Below are 23,575 nucleotides of genomic sequence, written 5' to 3' on the forward strand. Positions count from 1 at the left end.
CTTTATTTCATTTGTCTTGAATGCTCCCAACATTCAGCTCAGGATGTCTGTGAGTTTGGGTATTAAAAGAGGGGGAGGGAAAAAAATTCTCTGTCCACTTTCTCTGTGCTATGTATAATTTTGTAGACTGTCTATCATGCCTCCTCTTACCTTTTCTCTAAACTAAAGCATCCATGGAGTAATAATAATAATAATAATAATAATAATAAATATTATTTATACCCCACCCTCCCCAGCCAAGACTGGGCTCAGGGCGGCTAACACCAGGTATAAAAACAATTGATTATAATACAACTTAAAAACAAGATTAAAATACAACATTAAAATGAAGCCTCATTTTATGAGTGCACACATGTGCTCCAGGGGAAAGATGCACATGAGCTGGGAGCCACAGTGAACGGCACAATGTCTAACTGTGGAATTAATTTTTGAAATTATCCCGATCAGGCTGGAATTCTGGATGAGTGGAACAGTGGGCGTTGGGCCAGCCATGCAAACATCCCTACTAAAGTTGCTAGCCTCTATAGTTAATTTGATAGTTTGTTAGGAAACTAGTAGCACAGAAATACAGATGGCTGACCGCTTAGCAAGGCTGGTGGAGCATGCAGGATCCACCTCATACCAAGTGTTTGGGCGACAGAGTAACCAGTCCTCCCTTGGCCAGCCTGCTTGTAGTAGCCATAGAAGGAGCCCGCCCATTGAACTCACTGTTCCCCTGTAACTACTAGGCAAGCTGTTAAATGCAAGGCTGAAGCTGGAGGAGCCGTCTCACCCTGATCACAATATTGGACACTTTGGGACTGATTCCCACCAGCAAAGCATTGACAATTGCCTCCCAATAAATTCAGGTTGCAAAATTAAAATGGATTTGGTGCTCGTGTGTGATTAAACCCGCTTCCAAAAATCAATTTAAAAATTAGTCTCTTTTGCAGTAAGGTGACAGGAAAATGCTCCAGAAAGTGTGGGAATTCCCTGGGAAAACGGTATGGCAGCAATGCTTCTGAATGCAAGTTGCTGGGAACCATAGGAGGGGAGGGTGCTCTTGTGCTTGTGTTCTGGTTGAGGGTTTCAAACTGAGTCATCTGGCTGGCCACTGCGAGAAGAGGATGCCGGACTAGATGGGCCACTGGCCTGATCCAGCAGGCTCTTCTTAGGTTCTCAGATGTTTGTAGACGCTCTCTGCAATTTAAATCAGGATTAATGTTCAATAAACAGGCTGTCTGGAAGAGATCCTGAGATTTCTATCAGCCTCAAACTCACAGATTGTTCCTGTTGAGAGGCTCATTCTGACAGAAATCCAAGCAAAACTTTGAGCCTTTTTTTTTTTTACCTCACCAATTTCGATAGAAGATCCCAAACAGATGCTTTATGAACTGTTCTGTTGAAATATCTGGGACTTGTTAGTGCTAAGCTCTGGCTGGATCATAACCTTAATTTTTCTTCCCTAGTTATCCCATGAATTATGATGATTTTTTTTTTAAAAAAAACCCTCTTAGCATGGAAAACTGTCCCCAGCCGACAGGTGCACTAAACAAAAGCATGTATATATATATATATGGAGCTTTATTGATGATATCATTAAATATTGATGGTGTCCTATAAGCACAATATCACACATCCATTTGGTTGATGGAGAATTAATTTGGATCGGAGGGTAAGCAACTCTTTCAAGAACCTCCGTCAAGAAAATGGATTTCTCTCTGCGTTAAGCAAAGGAAGACGTCTCTCTCTATAGCTCCCAACTGAATCTGTCGTTCTAGCAGATGAATTTCAAAAGTGCATACTGGTAGCATGTATAATTTACTGCTCCCGCATATATTGAAAAATAGATGCTCTCAGCTCTGTGAAGAATTTAAAAGGCCTTTGCTTTCAAGGGTTCCTGGAAAGTGAGCAGAGTGTGGATTGCAATCTAGGACATACCCTGATTCCTTCACCCATCACGCTCCACTGTGGATGCCTGTGGAACTGTGGAACTCTAAAGCAGTGTTCTTCAAGCTTGAGTCCCCAGATGCTGTTGAATTACAACTCCCATCGTCATTAACCATTGGCTAAGCTGATTGGGGATGATGGGAACTGTAGCCCAACACCTGGGGCCCAAGGCTGAAGCACACTGCTCTAGACCAAGGCTGGAGAACATCAGGACTGTGGGCCAAATGTGCCTGCCGAATCTCTCCATCTGGCGATTGGTACACTTCCCTCTTTCCAGATTTTGTGCCCTTGTCCCTGGCTTGCTAGCTTTCTGTATGCAGGGAATATGCTGTTTGTATGGAGGAGCCACCAGCCAGCGTTTATCCCTTGGAGCAAGATTTAGGCCTTGGTATTGCTGCAACATTTCTAAATGTGGCATGCTTAGTAATGGTCGAAGCCACAGAGTACAAATGAAAGAACTTGGGGAGGGTGGGGGAAGGCTTGCAAAAATTGTGTAAATTTAATGGATGCATGAGTTCCAGTTAAATTATTCATTCCCCTAGTTGAACAAGTGCCTTTGTCTGCTTTTAATGGGTCAGCATTCTTTGCAAATATTTTCACTTTTTTCTTTCTTTCCCCACCTACCACCATGCATTCATGTATTTATTTCTGTGGGGGACTCTTGTTAACTTTTGTTGTTGTTTTTTAAAAAAACCTGCCTAGAGACTTCTTTTTGTTTTTTAAGGGGGGGGAGGATTTTGGGGTCTGGTGCGGCCTGTGAAAATATGGCTTTGTTGGTTTTAAAAAATCTGCTTTTTTGTCGTTCTACTCGCCCTCAAATATCCAAATTTCCTTCTATATCTATCTGTCTGTCTATCTATTTATCTATCTATGGATCAACATGGGACATTGGGTTTAACTGGACATTACACAAACACTCTTGGAAGTCTCCAGCTCTCTCAGAGACACACAAATGTCCATATTAAATGGGGTAGGCATGTTTGGGATGCTGTTCTACATTCCAAATTAGAATACTGACTCGTTCTCCACATCATGCGCCTTGAAGAAGGCAGGGAAGTCAGTGAAACTCATAGTCATTGTAGTGGATAGAGTGCCAAACTAGGACCTAGAAGACCACGGTTCAAATCCCTACTTGGCTATGAAGCTTATTGGGTGTGCTCTTCAGCCAATCACTGCCTCTCAGCCTAACCTACCTCACAAGGTTGTTGTTGCAGGTAATAAATGAGGAGGAGGAGAACCTTGAACTCCTTGGAGAAGATGGTGATGCATAAATGCAATAAATAAATAGGTATATAACCACCATGGCTTTCTTTAGTGTTATGTGCCCCAAACTCACAGCTAGTACAGTCTACCATCTTCTCCTTCTCTGCTGTGGATGCAAGGAAGTGCTTGGAAGACTGACCTTCCTTTTTCAACTAGCTGGGGTTCCTTGTTAATGTCTGAATACTGACAAATGATGCTTTGTGTTCACTATGGCTTACTGTGGGTTTCCCCAAAGGGGTTGATATTGATGCTCTTTGTGATCAATAGGACAGTGTGCAGGGAGTAAACAAAGACCTAGGAGTCTCAAAGGATGTGCAATGATAGTCCTACTTAGAGTAGGTCTAATGAAATTAATGGGCATGACTAACTTATATCGTGAAGCTGAGGCTCCAATACTTTGGCCACCTCATGAGAAGAGAAAACTCCCTGGAAAAGACCCTGATGTTGGGAAAGATGGAGGGCACAAGGAGAAGGGGACGACACAGGACGAGATGGTTGGACAGTGTTCTCGAAGCTACCAACATGAGTCTGACCAAACTGCGGGAGGCAGTGGAAGACAGGAGTGCCTGGCATGCTCTGGTCCATGGGGTCACAAAGAGTCGGACACGACTAAACAACAACAACAACTTATACCTTAGACCAGCGCTGTTCTACACTGACTGGCATTAGCTTTTCAAGCAGGAAACATTCCCTACTCCATCTGTAGAATCAATCGGGGATTGTACTTGGGGCCGTCTGCAAAGCAGGTGCTCTGGTACTGATCTGCAGTTGTTCCCTGGATTCCTAAATGCTGCAGAATAGTTTGTATACCCTGTTGTAGGGACCCACACGGGGTCTATCTTGGCAAGTTTCAATACTGCTGCAGCCTTCCCAAAACAAAAGTTTACGCTTTTGTTTATTTCTGCTCCCTAGAGAGAGATATCATATGATCTTCTGATGCATCAATGGGTGATGTTTTTTAGTAATCAGCCAGCATGTGCCCAAGGGGGAAAGATACGTAGCTGAATTGTAATGCAAATTATGATGATGTTTTAACAGCTGGTGATATAAAAGGATGCACTTCATGGGGTGAAGAAGAGAGGGAGAGTTCTTGTTGTGATGTAGGGTCAAATTTGAAGGCTTGCAGCAGCTGTGAACACGTGTTTTGCTTCTGTGAGGTCCCAATTCCAATCTGTGGGTTGGGCACTTACCGAGAGTTTAGCTGCTGGATCAGGCCAATTGCCCATCTAGGCCAGCTTCTCACAGTGGCCTCAGTGGAAAACCAGCAAACAGGACCTGAGCACAAGATCTCTCTCCCTTCCTGCAGTTTCCAGCAACTGGTATTCAGAAGCATTGCTGCCGCCCAAATGCAGAGACAGAACATAGCCATTGTGGCTAGTAGCCTTCAATAGCCCTTTTCTCCATGAATTTGTCTATTCTTCTTTGAAATTCTGTCACTTACCTCTTACTCATGTTTTCCCTAAACAAAAATGCCCTGCACTTCATTCCAGTGTAAAGTATTTGAGGTTCTAAACCTGGGAAAGTTGAAGCTGTTAGCCAACAAAGATGGGACTGGGTGGGATAGGGTGGCTGTTTGAAGCTTTTTTACCTTGATTGCTGCACCTCCAAGTTATGTGCTGCATACATATTCAGGTGCTGAAACCATTAATCCCCCTTCCTGATTTCTTTTCCCGTATGAATTTCACAAGCAAAACTTGGAAAGGTGCCTGGCTTTCACACTGGGCTTGCCGTCAGCCATATGGATCCAATTGCGGTAAAAATCACACACTGTCCAAAACCTCAGTATGTGTAAACCTACTTTATGGGAATCTAACTGCTGTTACTTTTTGGCCCAAAAAAAAAAGGACGCAGGTGGCACTGTGGTCTAAACCACTGAGCCTCTTGGGCTTGCTGATCAGAAGGTCGGCGGTTCGAATCCCCACAACAGAGTGAGCTCCCATTGCTCTGTCCCAGCTCCTGCCAGCCTAGCAGTTCAAAAGCAGCCAGTGCAAGTAGAAAAATAGATACTGCTGCAGTAGGAAGGTAAACAGAGTTTCTGTGCTCTCTGGTTCCATCACGGTGTTCCGTTGCACCAGAAGCGGCTTAGTCATGCTGGCCACATGACCTGGAAAGCTGTCTGTGGACAAACGCTGGCTCCCTCGGCCTGAAAGCGAGATGAGCGCTGCAACCCCATAGTCGCCTTCGACTGGACTTAACTGTCCAGGGGTCCTTTACATTTACCCTTACTATTTGACAGTTCAGCTCTGAAAAGCTATGCTTGTGTGAGTGTGTCAAGGAGGCAAGCTTGTGTCCGATTACGAAATTGGGCAGCAGACGCCTTTCAACACTGCTCTTCAAAATGTTGCGGATTTGGGTTTGGCTCAGGGATAGAGTATCCGCCCTTGCATGCAGAAGGCCACAGGTTCAATCCCCAGTGGCATCTTCAGGTAGGGCTGGGAGAGGCCACTGTCTAAAAGCCTGGAGAGTGTAGACAGTACTGAACAAGATGGACCAATGATGTGACTCTGTATTATGCAGTTTCCTATATCTGTATTTGATTAAGTCCTTTATTGAGAATTATAAGGACAAGAGTCTTTTTTGAGGTGAGGAAGGGGGATCACAAAAATTGTGGGTGGTTGCAGTTTAGCAACATCTGGAGGGCCTCATATTCAATGTTCTGGTTCTATGGGTTGTGAGAATCGCTTCTTCCAACTTCCGAGTTAGACTTGCATGGTTGAACTGTGTTTGGATGATTGGAGCCATCCTATGTTCCTGGGCTGCAAGAATGTGCCCTTTTCAATATGAAAATGAGTAATAAAATCATACAATTGATTCTAAGGTCCCTCTGGAGAAGGCGGATGGGAAGAATTCAGAGGACTTGTCCTGTGTGCTCCAACACTCAGCATTTAGGAACACTGAAAACACAAGTTGCTTCAGTTTCAAGAGAATGGGGTGCAAGTTCTGTACGAAGGAAAGCAGAATTTTAAGGCACTCCGAAAGAAGATACTGGAGCACTCCAAATCATTTGCCCATGCATGAGCACAGATAATTAAGTAGAAAGAACTGAAAAGCAACACAGGGAAATCTTTAATGCATCCCTAATCATCATCATCATCATTATTATTATTATTATTATTATTATTATTATTATTATTATAAGTATAACATAATTGTAAGGTTATTGTATGATCTTGGAAGGTTATACAGTATAACTTTAGAAGGGGGCATGGCTGTGAGGAGGTGTGGCTGTGGTTATCATGAAGGGACCTTCACTTACGAATCTGCCACTATACTCCTGGTCATCAGACTCCAAGGGGGATGGAAAAGCCAGTGCAGAAGGGGGTACTTGAGGCAAGTGCATCATCTGAATGCACAACACATGGGGTGGCACTTAATCCACAGGCCCCACCCCATAAGTAAAACTTTTGACTATGTTTTGAAACCCCAGACCCTTGTATGGGAATCAGCTGGACTGTGGATTTTTGAAGTGGGTGGTTGATCTACTCTGGGTCATGATTCTCTCAGATCAGATCAGGCACATCGGCTTTGGAATCAGAAAAGGGTAGACTTCTCTTGTGTACACTGATGATGGCATATTATTAATCCTCCAGTTTCTCTTTCTCCCACATCCTTGATTCTGGAATGAAGTGCTTTAAATTGCCAGCCCCGCAAAGGTGCAAACATATTAGCCAAGTGCCAAAGTGTGCCTCCTGCAAAGTTAAGCCATGAAGCCTGAAATGCCTGGTTTTGCCTGTTTAAATGAGAGGCTGAGTTTCTCTGTCCAAAAATAGGTTAGAAGGATATTTCCACCTGCCAGTGTCAGCCCTGCAGTGGGCATTTCTGGCACAGTGGGGCTGCTGACTTTCATGGTTGAGTTCTGCTCACAGGCTTCCCATTCTGCATCTGGTTGGCGGATGTCAGAAGAGGATGTTAGACCTGATGGGCTGCTTTTGGCCTCATCCAGGTTCTTCTTATCCTCTACTTCCACTGTCTCAGAATACTAGTTGCTGGTGATCTTGCGGCGAGTAATAAAAGGGGCTTGGAATTTCACAGGAAGTGAGGAACGTGCTGCGTGGGTGGGTGAATTTCAGTTCAGTTTGGGATTTAACATGGATCCACTTAAACCTTCCTTTCCAAAATGGCCCTGTTCTTCGCTTTAGTTGTGTCAGCACTCAACCACCCATGTTTGCCGTTAGTTGGAACAGTACCAATAACCGTGTCTGTCTGTCTGTCTGTCTGTCTGTCTGACGCTTAGAAAGATCCAGCCACTCTTCCCCTCCTTCATCTTGTTCCCTTCCAGTGCAGCCAACCGCATGTACTCCCAGGAGGCCCAGATATGCAGCTCTCATTAACTGAGAACTGCCGACTTAATTAACAGACACGGTTTGTGAAGGAGGAAAAGGTCTTATGACATTAGAGGCAACTGAGTGGGACAGGAAGCTTTTTTAGGCTCCTTGATCTTCCTGAAAAATACTCCTCCACCTCCACCCCTACCCCTAGTTGACTCATATTTTCTGGATGCTGCTTTTATAGTACAAAACCTGCAACCATTTCAGCCACAAGTTGAAAGGAAAAGACAGAAGTGTGTCCGTCCCTCTTTGGCCCCCGAGCTGCAGTGGGGGCAGCGGCGTTGCTCCTTCCACACCATAGCGGCTGTGACCAGGTGTTTCTGCTCAGCCTGCTCTCCAGATGTTTACCATTGATGGACAACTTGCCCATTAAGCATAAGGAAGAACATTCTGGCAGCAAGAGCTGTTTGATGGTGGAATGGGCAGCCTCAGAAGCTGCTGGCTCTCCTATGTTGGAGGCTGGATACTGTGGTATCCTCAGGGCTCCTTGACAACCCCCTTCTTAGGGTTCTTTGTCTTTAAAATTTGGACCAGACGTCTCTTGTAAAAGGAGACAGCCTTCCCTAAAGAAGGACACATGGCCACCTTGTATTAGGATGTCATGTGAACAGAAAGTCTTCAGAGGGAGTGGTGATGTTCCACCTCAGCTGTGGGAATCCCAAGTGGGGAGAGAGGTGTTGCTCTTGTCCAGGTCTTGTTTGAGGGCTTCATTTTGGGGTATCTGTTTGGCCTCTGTGAGAACAGGAGGCTGGTCTAGGTGGGCCTTTGGCCTGATCCAGCAGAGCCCGGCTTTTGTACAACAAAAGTGGTACATTTTGTCTCTTGCGGTGGGCAGCAGGCGGTGTTAGGAAGCCCCCACCCCCGGGCAGGGTGTGAACACAACAGTCCTCCATCTGCATTTGAAGCTGCTGGGCGACACTCCTTCTGGAGTTAGTCAAATGCAAGTCACAGTGGTCTCTGTGACCCGCAAAACTGTTAATAAATACTCACAATAAATCTGGTAACCTTTTAAAGCTGCCACAAAACTCTCCTTTCTGTTTTCACCCACCCCCACCCCTGCAAGGGAATAACAGGAGCAGCCCTCTGGAAGCAATTGATCCCTAGTAGGGTCACTGAGACACTTATTTCTGAGGGAAAAATCGCAGCACTGAAGGCTTGTACCTAACTACATAGACTCATAGAATTGTAGAGTAGGAAGGGACCAGAGGGTCATCCTCCTGCAATACACAAATTCTGCCCATTGCCACTCCTGGGTGGTCTCGAACCACCAACCTTCTGGTTAACAGCTAGACTCACTGACCCATTGCACCACATTGGGAGCAGGACTTTGTTTACAAGGTGTTAATCTACTTTTCACCAGAACAAGTAAGAGGTTTCATCTCAGCTATGTTCTCCCCTTCTAGATTCCTTGAAGGAAATAAAAGCAGAACTTTTGCCACCTATCTCTGAATATCAAGGATGGAGGACAGTGGAATAGGGGAAGTGCGTCCTTGCAGCATGCCGTGTTCATCAGCTTCCCGGAGTCCTTTGGCTGTCCCCTGGCAGGAACAGACAACTGGGCAGAGATGAACTTCTTTTTTTGGAAGCGAATGGCTTGGTCTCAAGTGGACTGCAGGTTGCAAGATTAACAGATTGCCTTGGTTGGGGGGGGGGCAGAAAATGCGGCTCCCTGATTTGAGGAACCTTCAACCTCCTTTACCAATGAAACAGCCTCTCCGTAGCTGTGAAGCTGATTCCAATTGGCAGAGTAACATGTGTGTCCCCCCTCCTTCCCCAGGAATGCCAGCACTGTTGCTATGGCAGCATCTTGAAAACTGCCCTCTTTGTAGTTTAACCCCCTCCCGCCTTTCAAACTGCTGGGCTGGGATTTTTTTCCGGGGGTTTTTTTTCTTTTTCGTTTTAACCTGCCAGGACTTTCTCTCTCTGAAAACAGCAGTGCTGCATGATGTGATTAAATGAAATTTAACGTAACACAAGAAGCAGGGATGCCCACCAACCTGGATGGCTTTAGAAGAGGGTTGCACAAATTCATGGAGGAGAGGGCTGTCAAAGGCTATTTAGCGGCAGCTTCATGCCTCACAGCCTGGGATCACCGCTCATTCCTCCTGCCTCCACAATAGCCGCAGCAGGAGCAATGGTACCAGCATGGTACCCTGGTACCTCATGCGAGTGTCGGTGCTCCCCAGGTGTGGGGCTGATTCTAAGGCTGGGCGATGTATCTTGGCTGCTTCTCCCCACCTTATTTCCTCCTTTCTCCTTATTTCAGACATCATGATGTACTGCTATATCACCATGTTTAGCTGGTTGAAATCTTGATATTGTCCAGCTTTAGTTGCAGACTCTTCTCCCTTGGAGGTTTTTGAGCAGAGGATGGATAGCCATCCATGTGGTGTATGATTTAGTTGTGTTTCTTGCATTGCAGGGGGTTGGAATAGATTACCCCTGGGGTCCCTGCCAACTCTACCATTCTATAATTTTAACCTTAATTTTAACCTATAAGTTTAAATGGCTTTAGAAGAGGATTAGACACAATTCATGGAGGAGCAGGCTATAGATGGCTATGATAACTCTGCTCTGCTCTCCGCAGTCGGAGGCAGCAATTCTTCTGAATACCAGTTGTGAATACCTTGAATACCTGTTGCGGGCTTCCAGTAATCATGTGGTTGGCCGCTCTGAGAACTAGCTGCTGGACTAGATGGGCTCCCTTTAGCTTGATCCAGCAGGCTCTTCTTCTGTTCTTATGCTTGGTCAACGTTAAAGTTTAGCAAGGTGGCCACCTCTCCCGTTATGCAAGACAGGGTTTCACTTTACACCGGAGAGAGATCTCTTGCCTGCAGTGACACCACTTGCTCTGAAATGTTCTTGTTCCGAAACTCATCCTCTTCGAAAGTGTTACGTTTATGCAAGGTTCATGCACCGGTTTTCTCAGTAGGCCTTGTTTATTTTCTGCGAATCGGAGGAAGTGGTTTATTTCAAAAGCAGCCGCTTTTTAGATGGCTTTAAGAACAAGAAATACTCAAGAAATACTTGCCCCTCTCCTCTCAAGCAAACCAGCATGCAACTTCATCTTTCAACACCAGCTTTTATAGTCTAGTGAAAAACAGTGTCATATCAGACAACCGGAATCAACTCTCTCTCTCTCTCTTTCTCTCTCTCTCTCTCTCGATTAAGCAGTCTAATATGTAGGTTAGTTTGCAGCTCAGAACACCCTAGGTCAGAAAAGAGGAGCCTCTGACCCTCCAGATGTTTGCTGTACTACAACTCCCATCGTCACTGACCATTGACTACAACTCCCAGCATCCCGGGCTGTTGGCTGCAACTCTCAGCATCCTTGACTATTGTTCTGAGGCTGGTGGGAGCTGGAATCCAGCAAAATATGGAGGAACAGGTTATCACAACCCTCGTCTAGAACAAAGACTTAGACAACAGGCTCAATATGCAGTAACTAACCAATAATGCTTGTTTTTAGGCAGGGCTATGCCACGTATGTGGCGCTGTGGTCTAAACCACTGAGCCTAGGGCTTGCCGATCAGAAGGTCGGCGGTTCAAATCCCTGCGATAGGGTGAGCTCCCGTTGCTTGGTCCCTGCTCCTGCCAACCTAGCAGTTCAAAAGCACGTCAAAGTGCAAGTAGATAAATAGGTACCGCTCCAGCGGGAAGGCAAACAGCGTTTCCGTGCGCTACTCTGGTTCGTCAGAAGCGGCTTAGTCATTCTGGCCACATGACCCAGAAAAACTGTCTGTGGACAAACATTGTCTCCCTCGGCCAGTAAAGTGAGATGAGCGCCGCAACCCCCGAGTCGTCTGCGACTGGACTTAACGGTCAGGGGTCCCTTTACCTTTACCTATGCCAAATGTTCTCCAGTTTCAATTTTAGGGTTGGAAATAAAAGATTTCAGCAGGTTATAATTTCCCCCTCAAAAAGAGGTTGCACAGATGTTTAGTTTGCTTTGATCCCAGATGTTATATTACCCTCCCGCTCCCCAGGCCGTTCCTGGTACTTTGGTATAATTCTTTCCTAACTCTCCCACTACATTCCACCCAGCAAAGTTGCTGCTTTCTCCTCCCTGGATCAGTCACATAGGTGATCCTAGCCAATTCAGGATCCCCAGTGCTCTGTTGCAAGAAGGAGCAGAGGCAGGAACCATGGTTGCAGGCCTCCCGTATTCATGTAAGAAGTTCTTCTATTTGCAGGATTTATTTGAAGGATTTTGCAAACTAAACTTCCTTCTACTGCAGAGAAAATAACTAGGGTCATTAAGAGAGTCAAGATGGCTTCCAGATGGTTCTGTGAACTCAAATAAAGAGATTCTTTTTTTCCCCCAGGGAATATTTCCAAAATTTTGAATGATGAAGCATAATTGGTTTTATGTGCACTTTGAAATTCGTGTCACACCACCAAACCTGGATAGGTTTTGAAAGGCAAATGAAGGCAGCCATGAACCTTCTGCTGTCAGCCCCATATTCTAAAACTCACACCCCCCCCCCAAAAAAAAGTGAGAAGAAGGGAATGTTGTTGGTTAGTATAGCTGACAATGTTTGTAAAATGTTTCCAGTGGTTTTGTCCCAGCCTGGATCTGTCTGAACGTTGCACGAGGGTTTGAGTTTCACATCCCTGGGAAGGTTAATTTCAGAGCAGCGTGGAAACATTGAAAGAGATTGCACCAAGCCCTACTGCGGAATCATTTCCCCAAATGGCCTAGGGACTACTGATACTGAATGTTAAAAAGGGGATCTCAGCCACCACAGTGGAGAAACTGAAAGAGGCTTCGCATGCAGAAGATCCAGGCTCAGCCTTAGCCATTTACAGGTAAAAGGATCTGGTAGCACCAAGGCTGGAAACTCTAGGCCAGGGGATCAGATGTGACCCTCTGGGAATGCCCCATAGCAACTTCCTTCGATGTTTTGCCGACTGGGGTGTCTCTTGCTTGCCTAGATGAAAGGTAGAGAGCAGGGTATGTGCAGAAACTGGCCTACTGTACAATGATAAAATGTGCATTCATTCATTCATTCATTATAAATATTGCATATTATTTCATCGCATTTATATCCCGCTGGATTGTAGAAAATAAAATAAAAATACCCACTTCAAATCAGCTTACCAAAAAACATTGAAATTATCAGCAAGACAAATTAACAATAATCTAAAGCTTTCGAAAATTTAAAATAACAATAGACTAAAACATAAAATCTCGCAGCAGCTTTCTAAACATCTGGGTAGGCTTGTCTAAACACAAAATGTTTTAGCAAATGCTGAAAAGAGCAAAGTGAAGGCGGCTGTCTGATATCAATAGGCACAGAGTTTAAGGCGCTGCCACAGTGAAGTACTGTAGTGCTTTCTTACAAATGAAGAATGGAGATTTGTTGCCACACTGACTTTCACCTCTGGTCCCATCCACCACTGGGTAACCAGCAATGGGAAAGACCAGGATAATTGCTGCTGGTCAGAGCAGCCGATATTAGTGTAGATCAGCAGAATATTTTGAGTTGTAGGGCAGTTTCCTATGTATCTTTTCTTGAAAAGGTATGTATATTAGGCAAAACAGTGTACAAGCCTTAGATGGGTTTAGAATGCAGGGTGCATGATTGAAAGGCGAGCAGTATTTTTTGAGACTTGAGTAAATAATGCATGGAATCCAAGTTCAGTCTCTGAAGAAGTGGGGGGTTTGAAAAGAGGGCAGCTGAGATCACTTGTTTAGGCTGAAGAGTTTTCTGTGTGTGAGATCATGCTAGAGGTCTCTCTGAATTTTTTCTTTCCATAAGGAAGCATGATGGTTCACAGGAAGAGCTCCACAGGAAAAGGTGGTGTCACTTGTGTTTTGGAAGCAATGCAGCTACATATTTAGAAAGGTTTCAGAGGCAGGATACCCTCAGAGTAATTGTTATCCATGCCACTATGCATCTTTGTTTATATTGCATTTGTGGCATCAAAGCTGATTGGCTGCAATGATATGGAATGTTCAGCAAATGCTACCAGAATGTTGGCTGGGATTAAAATCTTGCACAGTCCCCAAGGGACAGGAGTTCTTGTTTATTTTACCTCCTGGGAACACCTTTAGTATTAGTGAGAAATTCTAGGAGGTAGAGAAGCCATGGGGCAAGGAGTCTGATGAGTGTGGAGTAGGCAGCAGACTGATACTTCTCGATGAGGTGATGTATTTGTGTCTATGCTATATTACTCCAGATGTGGCTCACATGTCTGAATGTTCCTCCATTAAAATACACACAAACAAATCCCTGCACATAGAAAATATGAGAGAGAAGTCCAGGCCTAAAATTCTTTCTGCTGACAGGCTAGCTTTCTATGTGCAGGGATTTTTATGTTTAGATTGAAAGAGCATTCAGCCATGAAAAACTTCAACTGCAGCCTGAAGTGGTTGTGAAACAGGATAACCACAGTTTCCAGGGGCTTGGAGCTCATCTTCATAGACACAATATGGTGCATCATATGAATATAAGAAGACCCTGCTGGATCTGGCCAAAGGAGGCCATGTAGTGCAGCATCCTATTCTCGCAGTGGCCAGCTTGATATACCATGGAAAGCCAGAAGTGGGACTCAAGCACTAGAGCCCCCTCTCTTCCTGTGGTTTCCAGCAATTGCTACTCAGAAGCATGGCTGCCTCTGATTGTGGAGCCAGAGGATAGCCATTCTAGCTAGGAGCCGTTGAGAGCCATAAAGGTAAAGGTAAAGGGACCCCTGACCATTAGGTCCAGTCGTGACCGACTCTGGGGTTGCGGTGCTCATCTCGCTCTATATGCCGAGGGAGCCAGCGTACAGCTTCCGGGTCATGGAGCCAGCATGACTAAGCTGCTTCTGGCGAACCAGAGCAGTGCACGGAAATGCCGTTTACCTTCCTGCCGGTGTGGTACCTATTTATATGCTTGCATTTTGACGTTCTTTTGAACTGCTAGGTTGGCAGGAGCAGGGACCGAGCAACAGGAGCTCACCCCGCCACGGGGATTCGAACCGCCGACCTTCTGATCGGCAAGTCCTAGGCTCTGTGGTTTAACCCACAGCGCCACTCGCGTCCCTATTGATAGCCATAGCCTCCACAAATTTGTCAAGTCCTTTTTTAAAGCCATCTACATTGGTGGCCATCAATGCTCCTGCAGGAGTGAGTTCCATAGTTTATGAACTCTGTCGGGGGGGGGGGGACCCCTTCATCTGTCCTCAATCTTAAAACATGAGTTACAGTGTCAGGAGAGAGAGAGGAAAACTTTTCTCAATCTACTTTCCCAATGCCTTACATCATTTTATGAGCTTATATCATGCTGCCGTTTACACACCTTTCACTAAACCTTAAAGTCCCAAACACTGCAGTCTTTTCTCATGGGGAGACTCATTCCATGCCCCTCAAAATTAATCCCCTAAAGTTTTTTTATTTTGCCACCAGCCATCAGTTTTGTGATTTTTAGTGCATCCTCCCCCCTCCTGCCGGCCACAAAGACCGGAGGGGGGAGGAGAATTTGTGGGTGACCATGAGGTCTGCTCTCCCCCACCTGATCTGCTCTTCCTCTCAGTTTTTGAGAAACTTTATAAGAAGCATCCGCCTTGCAGCTTCTTCTGAAAGCAGGGAGAGGCTGTGAGTCACACCAGTTACCTTCTTCTCACATAGGGATATATCTTCATCAGTTACAGGTCATGGTTACTCACAAGATTCCCTGAGAAAGAGAGAAGTCAGGGAGAGAAATTGCTGAAACATTCGTTAGGACAACCGGTGCCCATGGTTATTGGCATTGCACCAAAGCCAGCGACTGCACTGCAATCCTAAAAGCACTTACTCAACAGTAAAGCTGTGGTCCTGTATATAGGCTCACCTGGAAGCAAGCTGCATTGAGCTCAACCGAACATTCTTCTGCGCTAGGCATGTACAGAATCGTTCTCGTAAGTCAAACAGTGGGGATTGCATCTAAGATGGGACTGGACTCCAGATAGAGTGTTTATTGGTGATTTTCTTTTTAATGACTGAAAATAAAAATGTCAATTGTGATTTGCACCAAGGCTCATAATGAATCCACTTTTCTTTTCTGCTCTGCAGGATCAATTTGACAACCTTGAAAAACATACCCAGTGGGGGATTGACGTTCTGGAAAAGTACATCAAATTTGTGAAAGAGAGGACGGAGATTGAGATCAACTATGCAAAGCAACTTAGGTGAGTCTGTTTGCCAATTTCGGAGGATTGTTTCATTTCTAGGTTTGAGCATAAAGATAAATTTTGGGTGGTAGCTATTTAGAACTTCAAAGCATTTGGTATTTCCCAGCTAAATTATAAGAGTAGACCCATTAATATTAATGTATCTGTGTTAGTCACATCCCCTAGTTTTTATGGGTTGTAAAAAACACAAAAAAAACCCCACCCTTAAGGATCCCGCAAGCCTGCTGGTTGCATTCCTCTTACTCAGGGGTCAGCAGACTTTTTCAGCAGGGAACCGGTCCACTGTCCCTCAGACCTTGTGGGGGGCCAGACTATATTTTGAAAAATAAATAAATGAACAAATTCCTATGCCCCACAAATAACCGAGAGATGCATTTTAAATAAAAGGACACATTCTACTCATGTAAAAACACACTGATTCCCGGACCGTCCACAGGCCGGATTTAGAAGGCGATTGGGCCAGATCAGGCCCCCGGGCCTTAGTTTGCCTACCCATGCTCTTACTCATGGTTAATTCTTCTTTCGGCGCTCAGTTATGTTTGCTAAATACCATGTAAACAGGGATGGGGAATGTGTTGCCTACAGATGTTGTTGAACTATAACTCCTATCTTTCCTGACTGATGGTCGTGCTGGTTGAGGATAATGGGAAGCCCAACTGCAGTCCATGCATTGGTAACTTCAAGACTGGAGTACTGCAGTGTGCTGTATGTGGGGCTGCCCATGGGCCCGGTTTGGAAGCTCCAGCCAGTTGGTGCAGAATGTGGAGGCCTAGCTTATGATTGGGCACCTCGCTGACAGCATGCAGCACCCTTGTTGAAGCATCTTGTACTAGCTGCCTACCCACCACCGAGCCAGGTTCAGGGGCTTTGTAATAATTTACGAAGCCCTTAACAACTTAAGTCCAGGGTACCGCCTGAACCCATTCCTCTCTGAGCGTGATCAGTTAGAGCATCACTGGTTGTTTCCTGAGATGGCGAGGCTAATTTAACAGAAACGAGCATCCAAGCCTTTAGTGTCATTGGGCCAGCCCTCTGGAACTATCTGCCCACCAAAGATTCAGCAGGCACTTTCTGTGCCAACCTTTTAAATGCCTGCTGAATTATTTTTTCTATTCCACCAGGCCACTGCAGGTAGCTAAGAGTACATCTTTCCACAATAGTTTGCTGATTTCTGGCTTTAACTTCTTTTATATAGCTTTTATTATATGGCTTTGTGTTTAATTGTAGTAAAACGCTCTTGTGTGTTTGTGTGTGAATGAACAGCAGTATATATATATCTTTTTATAAATGAAACAAACAGATAAATGAGCAGAATACTGTGGGGCAAAGGGTCCTCATCCCATGGGTACAGGATGCCCTTTTGTGTGATCCAACAAAGTTATTCCTGTGCTACAGCCAATGCAGCCCTCTTGACCGCTGGTGACTGGTGTCCATTGAGACTTGGGCAGAAGGCAGGGAGCCCAGGCAGGAGCCAGAGCCAACTCATTCCCGTTTTGTCCCTCCACCCTCCTTCCTGCTGAGCTGTACAATGGACAGCACTAAGAGGGGAAGGTAAATGAAGCTGACAGGCAGGGCCACGACCCGCTGGACTAGTTGTAAGTAAGAAAGGCAGGTGGGTGGAAGCTGGCTGAGGGCAGACAGGTTGGCGGCGCAGTCCTCTTCATTTATCCAAATGCATCAACTTCCACTGATCCCCTTCTCCTATGTGCAGCAGCTATCCTCTCCAAGAAAGGCCTACTGTTATAAATCTTGTGGGCCTTTTTAAAAGCAGTATTGAAACCCAAAAATGATTTTTGAGGGATTTTTTTTCCTGGTAATTTTAATCCCATGGCTAATCTTTCTCACACGCCTCCTAATCTCCTGTGTTTGAGGCAAAGGAGAAAGTAACCAGTCTTTTCTGTTCGAGGTGCATCTGACTGAGGAAAGTCCTGCAGGCTCAGAGTTAATAATAATAATATTATTATTAACAACAACAACAACAACAATATTCTTTATTTATACCCCGCCCTCCCCATCCAAGGCCAGGCTCAGGGCGGCTAACAAGCAATAATAAAAACAAGTTGAATGAATACAACTTAAAAGCAAGATTAAAATACAACATTAAAATATTGAAACATTAAAATATATTAAAATGCAGCCTCATCACAGGAGGAGAAAAGAAAAAGAAAAAAGAAAGAGGGGGAGGGAATCAAATTGGCTCCAAGCCAAAGGCCAGGCGGAACAACTCTGTCTTACAGGCCCTGCGGAAAGAAATCAGATCCTGCAGGGCCCTGGTCTCATGAGGCAGAGCGCTCCACCAGGCCGGAGCCAGTGTTGAAAAGGCCCTGGCTCTGATAGAAGCTAATCTAACTTGCTTAGGGCCCGGGACCACTAGGGTGTTGCTATTTATGGACCTTGAGGCTCTCTGTGGGGCATACCGGGAGAGGCGGTCCCACAGGTACGAGTTAGTGGAGAGCAGTGTGGAAACTGCAACCAAAAAGTTGCAGTATACTTCCACCTCTTCGAAAGAGCACCCCTGAGGGTTCTTGCTCGCTTAAGAAGGGACTGTGGTGCAGTGATGAAGTGCATGCTTTGCATGCAGAAAGCCTCTGGTTCTGTTCCCAGCATGTCCAATAAGTTGGGTCTGGGTGAACCCCCCCCCCTCCCCGGCAGTCTGAAGTCCTGCAGAGCCACTGCAGTCAATGATGCTGAGATAGATGGACCCAGTGGTCAGATTCAAATGATTTAGCTTAATTCAGACCCATGAGGTCTAGAATCTTAACTTTATTTCTAGGGGGAAAGGACTGTTGCTCTGTAGCAGAGCAAATGCTTTGCATACAGAAGGCTCCAAGTTCAATCCCTGGCCTCTCCACAAAGGGCTGGGAATGTGCTATTAATATTATTACCATTGCATTTTACTACTACTAATAATAACAATATATTTATACCCGGTCTGTTGTGGCCTGTAATGGAGATAAAACTGGGCAGAAATTCAGGAGGCGGGGAGCCATCTTTAAACACAGCCATCACCTTGCAGCTGAAATCTCTGCTGTTATATGTTTCATCATTAGGCTCAGGTGCCTCTCTTCAGGGGGATGACCTTGCTGTTCTTCCAACTTTCGATGTCCCCATTTAGCAAGGAGCACCATAAAGCACAGCTTGGTCTCCTTGCTTGTTGGGAACAAGGTGAAAGCAAATGTGTTACATATTTATCAGACGAGATGAATTCCTGAAGGTTTAGAGCTGTGAGTGCCTAACAGTGATCACAGGTGGGGAGTGCTGGTAGAAAGGGGACTGAACATGGGAGCACTGAGAAAATAAAAGGATCAACAAGGTTTGCAGGAGTACGTGTAAAAAATAATTAACATTTAAGGGGGCACCGTGTCAAAAAGTAACATGGAATGTTGACTTTTGGTAAGGCAGGATGGCTTGGAGTCTCCTAGAAGAAGACATAGTTAGCTGGCTGGCTGGAACCCTGATCAGGAGCACTTCTGTTTAATGAGGATACGCTGCAACATTTTCCTGCTGACTCATGCCTTATGGCACATAATAGTCAGGCAGAACCTCCATTTTCAGCAGTTGTATACATCTGTCCAACAGGTACAGTAAAAAGGAACAGGAGAGGGGACTTCCGGTCTTGCTTGTTGGCTTTCCAGAGGCATATGTTGGAAGCAGGAGGCTGGATTAAGGTGGTCCTGAAATCATAGAACATAGAGCTGGGAGGGACCCAAAGGGTGACCAAATCCTACCCCCTGTAATGCAGAAATTGCAGGTTCTCTTCATCTGTCTTAGCATGTGACCAATTTTGGGGGAAATGTTCCTTTCCAGCTAGGGGTGAACAAACCTGTAAATTTCAATTTCCCTCAGTATCTCACTCCTCCACCCCCCAGCCCCACTCAATTTCAGTTCTGCACGTGTCTCCAGCAATTTGCAGAAAAAAACCTGTGAAGATTCCACAGCGTCTTAGTGTACGAATTTCTCTTAATAAATGCATTCTTGTATGCACATCTTTGACCAATACACACCAATATTGCATATGTTTGCTTAGGCAGTGTTGCGTAGCAGTTACGTTGTCAGACTAGGACCTGAGAAGGACCGGGTTTCAAATCCTCCACTCAGCCATGAAGCTCACTGGGTGTGACCAGTCACTGCCTTTCAGTCCAACCTTCCTCACAGGGTTGTTTTGAGGATTAAAAGAGAGAAGGCAGATAATCATGTTTGCCACCTTGGGTTCCTTGGATATGGGATACAAATACAATATAAATAAATAGTTTGGTGTAGTGGTTAGAGTGTTGGACTGGAACAAGCGAGGCCAGGGTTCAAATCCTCACTCGGCCACGAAGCTCACAGAGTGACCTTGGACCAGTCTCTGTCTCTCAGCCCTGTATGGTCCTTGTGGGGATTTAATGGGGGCAGCGGGAAGAGAACCATGTACATCACCGTGAGCTTGGAAAAAAATATGTTCTATAAGTGCAATAAATAAATAAAAATAATGCAATGCGTTTTTGCATGTCATTTCATGAGCGCATTCTTTTTAAGGCAAGCTCTTCCCTAATGTAACATATTCTGTACACTTTGTTTGTCTGGAGAACCACACTACAAAATTCGGTGCAGGGTGGATTTTGAAGTATCATTGTGTTTTGGTTCGCTAGTCAGTTTGAGAAGCACAGATCGGGTAGCTTCTCATTAAAATGCAAAGGAAATGGGATTTCTCTCCCTTTTCGTACCTTCAGCATGACAGCGGCCAGATAATAAACAGACAAAATGTGTTCCTGAGGCATCTCCTGGGCATCAGCAGGGAGACGTGCGCACATGTTTTTGTGCATTCTGGATTTGGGCACCCATCTCACTGGCATTCTCTCTGTGCTCCAGGAGAATTCTCAGGCATATCCGACTTCTTTCCGGAGTGATCTGGCGAGAATGAAGAGAGTCAGCCAAGCAGAACATCGGCCATGCAGGCCTTGAATCCCTGAAGGGGGTGGGGGTGGGGGGGACAAGACCATGTTAGCTCTCCATCTCAGATGCAGCTGCTCCAAACTCAGTTGTAGAGAGGGAGGGAGGCAGCGGCAGATTTCACCATGGGCAAGATGCTGGTGAAGAAGGATGGGTTGGGGTGGCAGACATCTGCAAGGAACAGAGATGGGGTAGGGAACATAAATGGAACCCACTTAACCCACACACCAAAAGAATAACAATTCTGCATTTGGGGTTGCAGATTCCTGCAGCCTCTATAAATTTACGTGAATGGCACCGGTTTGCATGACTTCTGTTTTGAGGATAACTAGGGATGGGAGATAAATTTGGCTTTCATTTAAAGGCGAACCTGCATAAAATTTGCACTTTCCAAAGCAATACGTGAAATGAAATACAGCCATACCCTTGAGATTAGCATAGGCATATAAGAAGCTACCTTATATTGAGTCGGACAGTTGGTCCATCTAGCTCAGTATTGTCTACGCTGACAGGCAGTGCCTCTCCTTGGTTTCAGACAGGAGTCTCTCCCAGCCCAACATGGAGACAGGGCATTGAACATGGGCATCCACTTGCATGCAAAGCAGAAGCTTGTACCATCGAGGTATGGTGCTTCTGCATCCAAACTAAAATGAGATTCTAGTCATCAGGATGCTAAAGAAAGTGGTGATTTAAGTAACAAGCCAGTGGTCCATTTAGCTATTTTTTTACACTAACTGGTAGTGACTCTTCAGAGTTTTAGACAGCCCAACCTGGCGATGCCATTGGGAATTGAACCTGGGACCTTCTTAAGCCTCTGACACTGAGCTGCAGCCCCGCCCCACCCCCTTTGCACTTCTCCAAATTCTGCAAGGTGGTTCTCCAGCCAAGCAGTGTGTGCTAAGATGCATGTAAAGTGTGCATATAATTGCATATAATTAGTGAAAGTAGCATACTAATGTGCACTATATTGGGAGAAATTGCTTTGACCTGTGGGGCAGAACCAGTTGAACACCTTTCCCAATTCCTGGGAAGGTTACCCTTCCCTAAAGGGACTAATCATGTATTTGGTAGTAGGATCCAGTTTTATTGTTTTTATATGTGTTGGAAGCTGCCCAGAGTGGCTGGGGCAACCCAGGTGGATGGGTGGGGAATTCTTCTTCTTCCAAGGAAGTGTACATTAGGAAAAGCAGCATACAAATGTATTTATTAGTAGAAATTCATACTAAGATTCATGTGGATGAATTTTCACGAGACCTTCTTTGAAATACTGTAAGTAAATAAATTAGAAGCCAATGTGGAAATGTTGGCTGGAACTAAACTGGAAGATTGGGAGCCTGAAATGGACATATATCCATAAGGATAACATTCTGCTTTTTATTATATTATATTATATTATATTATATTATATTATATTATATTATATTATATTTATTTCTCTCTGTTATTTGTTTTTGCTAGACAGAGGAAAAGGGAAAGAGTTATGTAAAACACTGAAAGTTGCACATTTTTTTCTTCTGTATCTTACTTTTTACAGTATTCTAAATTGGCAAAACTTATACATCTGAAAATATCAATTCAAAAGTTGCAAGTTAAAATCATGTGGCAGGTGGAATTACAAAATAGCTGTGTCTTCCTCCTCTGATTTTGTACCTTGGTTTCAAATTCTTAAGTGGTTTACTTTTAGTTATATTTTGGTCTGCAGTGTTTTGCCCATCCACTCTTCCAAATGTTGGAAACAGAAGGAGGTTGAATTGGGTTTAATAAAAATAAAATAAAAATGCACCTGTGGAAATTACTTGAACTTTTCCAGAATTCATTTGCTGCAATTTTGCCACAAGTTAGAGAGCCCAGAAAAAAAAGGGGGGGTGTTTGAAACAAAATTCTCTCCAGTGGAAAAACTTGTGATTTTGTTTGGATATCAGAAATCCTATTGTGAAAGGGGAAATAAAGAATACAAGAGATTTAGAAAGAAGGAAGCAATGCCAAAAAAATTGGTATTGACTTGCTGCAGTTTGGGGATAAAACAGACTTGTGAAAGTAAAACACAACAATGCAACAATTTTTTTTGTACTAAACTGCACAATAAATTCTCCTTTGGCCTCTGCTGTCATTCAAGTTCTCCTTTTAGAGTCTTGTGAAAAGAGAGCTTATTTATGAGCTATCCGGTCTGCATATTTATAAGGTTTGCATCAGTTTCTGGGAAAGTAGAGAGAGGTGGGAGAAAGCTCCTGTAACATAGAAGGCAAATCTCTGTGCTGAGATTTGGCTGCAAGTTTTAGCTTTCGTCTTAGCTTCATGTGTGCTTTTATATTCAGGGACGGGGGGGGGGGAGGAGAGAAATTTGGGTTAATTTTCAATTTAATGCAAGCCTACAAAATCTGGACTTCCTGCAATGATTTGCAAACTGAAACACTGTAATCTTTCAAAATGCACCTTTCTCTGAGTTTTTCAATGTTGTTCTCCGACAAAAAAAAGTGCACAAAAAAGTGTATATTATGTGGAAGCATAATAACGTACAAAATGCATTAAAATGGGGAAAGTGTGTGCAAAAATAAAAGAAAGATGCATATACATTAGGAGAAATGTGTACTAATGATGTAGAAAGGTTGCAAAGAAGTTTTTAATTGGAAAAAAATGAGAAACAGAGAGTAAACAAAAATTATTTTATTTATATCCAAGGAGCTCAAGGTGGTATAAAGATTCTCTCCCTCCTCCTTTGATACCCCCAACATCCCTGTGAGGTAGGTTAGGCTGAGAGACAGCAACCTGACCCAAAATCACCTAGTGAGGTTCATGCCTGAGTAGGAGCTAGAACCTGGGTCTTCCAGGTCCTACCAACACTATAACCACACCACCACATGCTGACAGGTTTGCAAATCCTTGCAAATCGTGCCATGACTACATTTGCATTCATGCAGCAGTTTATTCCATACCCCCCAAAATTTCCCTAACTGTTGATTTCCGCA

At 44.6% G+C, this 23,575-nt stretch overlaps 1 protein-coding gene across 15 annotated transcripts in view; it reads left to right on the plus strand.

Annotated features, from left to right (window-relative positions):
* Positions 1-23,575, plus strand: part of FNBP1 (formin binding protein 1) — a 123,195-nt gene that overhangs the window by 35,635 nt on the left and 63,985 nt on the right. For all 15 annotated transcript variants that reach the window (XR_014164667.1, XM_081897089.1, XM_081897087.1 and 12 more), the window contains exon 2: positions 15,559-15,674. Coding sequence is in view for 14 of the 15 variants with exons in the window: in XM_081897089.1 (XP_081753215.1) it covers positions 15,559-15,674 (116 nt within the window). In the remaining variant the exon portion in view is untranslated. The remainder of the gene's footprint in view (positions 1-15,558; positions 15,675-23,575) is intronic.

Source organism: Podarcis melisellensis (genome assembly GCF_964234715.1).
Source record: "Podarcis melisellensis genome assembly, chromosome: Z".
Classification (NCBI taxonomy): Eukaryota; Metazoa; Chordata; class Lepidosauria; order Squamata; family Lacertidae; genus Podarcis; species Podarcis melisellensis.